The 1,363-nt window shown below is 38.7% G+C and overlaps 1 protein-coding gene across 1 annotated transcript in view; it reads right to left on the reverse strand.

Annotated features, from left to right (window-relative positions):
• Positions 1 to 1,363, reverse strand: part of TRIP4 (thyroid hormone receptor interactor 4) — an 86,693-nt gene that overhangs the window by 35,065 nt on the left and 50,265 nt on the right. Inside the window, exon 11 of the mRNA XM_006831541.1 lies at positions 503 to 594. Within this exon, the coding sequence (XP_006831604.1) occupies positions 503 to 594 (92 nt within the window). The remainder of the gene's footprint in view (positions 1 to 502; positions 595 to 1,363) is intronic.

Genomic DNA, 1,363 nt, shown 5'->3' on the forward strand with positions numbered 1-1,363 from the left:
GATGGACTCAAGCATGGCAATACTAGTGAGGTTGGTCCAGGATCGGGCAGTGTTTTGTTCTGCTGTGCATAAGGTCGCTATGAGTCGGTACTGACTCGATGGCACCTAACAATAACAACTATCCTCACCACTCAATCAAAATGATTGAAGGGATAATCAAGTGCTTCTTGACCAAAAGAGGTAAAATTTTATTAAGGAATGGGTCTCTATGCGTCTTAGACAGATTTTCGTGATAGCTTTTTTTTAAAGAAATGTATATGCACTAGTCTATACACCAAAAATCAAAGCATCAATAAGTATTTTCTGTTCCTGCCCTTGTCTTTTTTTTTCTGCTCAACATCTCCTTATTAAAAGACTCTCCTCATAAGTCTAAATACAAAATTGCTTGCACCTTACTAGTTTCCAAAATATTCTATGGATAAGGAACTACAGGTCAGTTATGGTAGCATACTTTCACAGTGGTAAGTCAGGCATCTGTCCAAAAGAAGTAACCTTTACTTACTTGCTCCTTAAATTGCTTCTGCGACATGCAGTCAGTCAGGTTCACACAGCCAAGAAGACAACCTGATGGATAGTCACTCGGAAATTCCAAATCTGAATCAAGAATAGTAAAAGAATTGAATCAATTTCCTTCTTTGTGGACTTGCAACTCACAAGTCTGTTTTCAATTCTGAATAAGCCACTTTTTCCATTGTCTATTTGTAGACATAAGAAACAATGAGGTTTTTATTGGCACTAGTGAATGGATTGATTTGTCCACATGCTAAACTACGAAAAGTTTCCTCTAGAAACCTACTGTCCTTACACCATTACAGTTTAAGGACTACCACACTTCACTCCAAACAAATCATTTCAATTATGCTTAACTGGGTCAAACTAGTTTGGTGATGTTAAGTTTTGGAAACAAAGAAAAGCACCTACAGGTGTCAAGAAAACTGAATTTTCTTCTCTGGTGGTAAAACTAAAAAAAAAAAGTCAAACTATATATTTAAAAGAAGCTATTCAAATATGTCAAAAGAGAAACATATTTTTAAAAATGTTTTATTGTGAATTATGTGATAGTTTACATGGGAGAACATTAGCTTTATATTCATCCTATCATATATTGTTTCATTGCCATGGTTACAATCCTCTCCAAACCAACCAAAGGGTATACCCTGAAAACCTGCCCCCAGGTCATCAGCACACAGCCCCTTCCCCTCTCTAGGTCTAGAGTCCCCAGTCGCTCCATCTCTCCACATCATCTTCTCTGCCTCCATCTCTGGTGTCACTGCTTTTCTGGGTAGGGTCTCGCCCTCCGCTCTTCTCCCTTGATGGTTCCAGGGACCTACGCTCCTGGACTGCAAAGTCAATCACTCCCCTC

The sequence above is a fragment of the Chrysochloris asiatica genome, unplaced genomic scaffold, assembly GCF_000296735.1.
Source record: "Chrysochloris asiatica unplaced genomic scaffold, ChrAsi1.0 scaffold00004, whole genome shotgun sequence".
Classification (NCBI taxonomy): Eukaryota; Metazoa; Chordata; class Mammalia; order Afrosoricida; family Chrysochloridae; genus Chrysochloris; species Chrysochloris asiatica.